The sequence below is a fragment of the Limulus polyphemus genome, unplaced genomic scaffold (assembly GCF_000517525.1).
Source record: "Limulus polyphemus unplaced genomic scaffold, Limulus_polyphemus-2.1.2 Scaffold7275, whole genome shotgun sequence".
NCBI classification, from domain to species: domain Eukaryota; kingdom Metazoa; phylum Arthropoda; class Merostomata; order Xiphosura; family Limulidae; genus Limulus; species Limulus polyphemus.
Window position 1 is genome coordinate 18,646 of NW_013672885.1, and position 3,064 is coordinate 21,709.

The window sequence follows — 3,064 nt, forward strand, 5'->3', positions numbered from 1 at the left end:
CAACGGTTCGGTCCATGTGCCCTGTTTCTTGAGTTTCACAACGGTTCGGTCCATGTGCCCTGTTTCTTGAGTTTCACAACGGTTCGGTCCATGTGCCCTGTTTCTTGAAAAGAATATATTTCACTGTCTATGGTGTTACTAAATGAGCAGATGTTTCTTGGACAGGACGACGTTTCAGTCGGTGTTTAAATAGCTAACGTTTCGGTCTCTCTGTTGTGGCCCTACATTCATCACGTTTTTGTTTTAAAGAAAAAAAAACACAAACAAAATCACGTGGTCTTTGTTCATGTTTTTTTCTTCAAGTGTCAGTTTTTGACAATAGACTTTTACAAACTCAAAGTGATCTTTGTTAAAGATTCCTTGTCGTAGAATTTTTCACCGAGCATGATCTAGGAACGATATCGAATAGAGCTTGTAATTGGTGTAGTATAATTTAAGTAATGAAGTTCCCATAGTTTCACTAAACTATTTAAGCGTGAAGAAAATTGATACTGTTAGATTTAGGACTTTTTTATGAGACGCAAGCAAAATCAACAGACAAACATTAGTAAATATATATTATCACTGTACAAACATTTGTAAGCAGCAGTTATGTTTAAACAAACCATGGAGACCTTGTCTTTGTGAAACTGGCTTTACAACTGATTGCATGTTTTAATTAACGACAGAGACCTAGTCTTTTTAAAACTGGCTTTACAACTGATTCCATGTTTTAATTAACGACAGATTATGGAGACCTAGTCTTTTTAAAACTGGCTTTACAACTGACTGTATATTTTAATTAACGACATGTAGCTGACAATAAAATATTCCCATGTAAAACAGAAAGTTAAATACGCCGAAACTCTGGATTGAAGAACCAGAAATAATATCTATGTATGAACAATTTGAATATAATATTTAAATCAAATTCCCAGCTTAAAAGATGCTACTTACCATAACTTTAAATATTATAATACAATTTCGAGTCAGTACTTAGAACGTGCAGGTTATTTGACCCATTCACTTACGTGTAAAATAAAGTTCTCCAGCAGCTTAGCAGTGAATAATTTATGATGCTATAGTTCGAGGCTGGATCTCCGCGGAGGACACAACGCGGATATACAAACAAACTAATAAACCCAAGCATCATTTATATATGTAAACAACAATTTACATTTGCGTTCAGACCTCCATCAGTCACAGTTCTCAATCACACACCCTATTCATTAACTTCAAAAACCCTCTCATATACAAGATTAGTTTCGAAATCAATAACTTTTTAGTTGTATTTGGGTGTTTCCCAAAATTAGCCAGTTCATAACTTGTTTTAAAATGTAACTTGTACTATTCCAAAAAATCAAATAAATACACCAGTAATTCGTCCTTACCTGTTCTTCATTCTGTTTCGGACTTGTTCTGACAATGAGAACTGGTGAGTTAGAAGCCAGCACACACACACACACACACACAACGTTTCGTTGACTCTTTCTTGTTAGAAACTGAACGTTGAAGGAACTGCTGAAAACAAGATTCAGTCCCACCCCACAAGGCAACACAACCCCAGCGAAAGCTTTGAGCGTGACTGGTCGCGCCAAAATAGATCCTCTCCTGCTTGCATCCGCCTCAGGGTCGAAAAACAGTCGGGGAACGGAAATGCATACCATTCTCTGACAAATAGCCTGTTCTATTGTCCACCATGCTTCCGGCCCTGAATAGGGACAAATCTTAAGGCAAGCGATTCCTGCACAGTTGACTGGGTACGAACTAGAAGGTCGAATCACGATGGAATCCAGCAAATATCAAAACGAATTACAGACGGCTGTGAAACTAGTTCTGCTGGAATTGGGACGATAATTTTCATCACACTTGTTGGATTTCATTTTACATCTTGAAAAAACAACAACAACAACAACAAAGGATTCCTATCGAAATTAACGCTGATCTGTTACGGAACGTAGCTCTTTTTGACAGTGTTAACTCTGTTACGGAACGTAGCTCTTTTTGACAGTGTTAACTCTGTTACGGAACGTAGCTCTTTTTGACAGTGTTAAGTCTATTACGGAACGTAGCTCTTTTTGACAGTGTTAACTCTGTTACGGAACGTAGCTCTTTTTGACAGTGTTAACTCTGTTACGGAACATAGCTCTTTTGACAGTGTTAACTCTGTTACGGAACATAGCACTTTTTGACAGTGTTAACTCTGTTACGGAACATAGCTCTTTTGACAGTGTTAACTCTGTTACGGAACATAGCTCTTTTTGACAGTGTTAACTCTGTTACGGAACATAGCTCTTTTGACAGTGTTAACTCTGTTACGGAACATAGCTCTTTTGACAGTGCTAATTCGATATATTTTTTCAACAAAAAAAAACGAACTACAAGTAACACGACAATCCTTAAAAAAACCAAACTACAAGTAATACAACAATCCTTTAAAAAAAATTACAAGTAATACAAAAATCCTTAAAGAAAAACCGAACTACAAGTAATACAAAAATCCTTTAAAAAAAAAACTACAAGTAACATAACAATCCTTAAAAAAAACGAACTACAAGTAATACAAAAATCCTTAAAGAAAAACCGAACTACAAGTAACATAACAATCCTTAAAAAAACCGAACTACAAGTAATACAACAATCCTTTAAAAAAAACTACAAGTAATACAACAATCCTTAAAGAAAAACCGAACTACAAGTAATACAACAATCCTTTAAAAAAACTACAAGTAATACAACAATCCTTAAAGAAAAACCGAACTACAAGTAACACGACAATCCTTAAAAAAACCGAACTACAAGTAACACAACAATCTTTTCTCTGTGTATTTTTGTGATCCTTGAATTTCCTTAATATTACATATATTGTTAACAATTTGATGTGTGTTAACAATGTCATGTCCATTAACAATGTGATGTGTGTTAACAATGTGATGGATGTTAACAATGTGATGTGTGTTAACAATATGATGTGTGTTAACAATGTCATGTCCATTAACAATGTGATGTGTGTTAACAATGTCATGTCCATTAACAATGTGATGTGTGTTAACAATGTGATGTCCATTAACAATGTGATGTGTGT

At 35.1% G+C, this 3,064-nt stretch overlaps 1 protein-coding gene across 1 annotated transcript in view; it reads right to left on the reverse strand.

Moving 5' to 3' along the window:
- Positions 1 to 1,572, reverse strand: part of LOC106474485 — a 9,073-nt gene extending 7,501 nt beyond the window's left edge. Inside the window, exon 1 of the mRNA XM_013935179.2 lies at positions 1,371 to 1,572. Within this exon, the coding sequence (XP_013790633.1) occupies positions 1,371 to 1,381 (11 nt within the window). The 5' untranslated portion in view covers positions 1,382 to 1,572. The remainder of the gene's footprint in view (positions 1 to 1,370) is intronic.
- Positions 1,573 to 3,064: the final 1,492 nt, after the last annotated feature.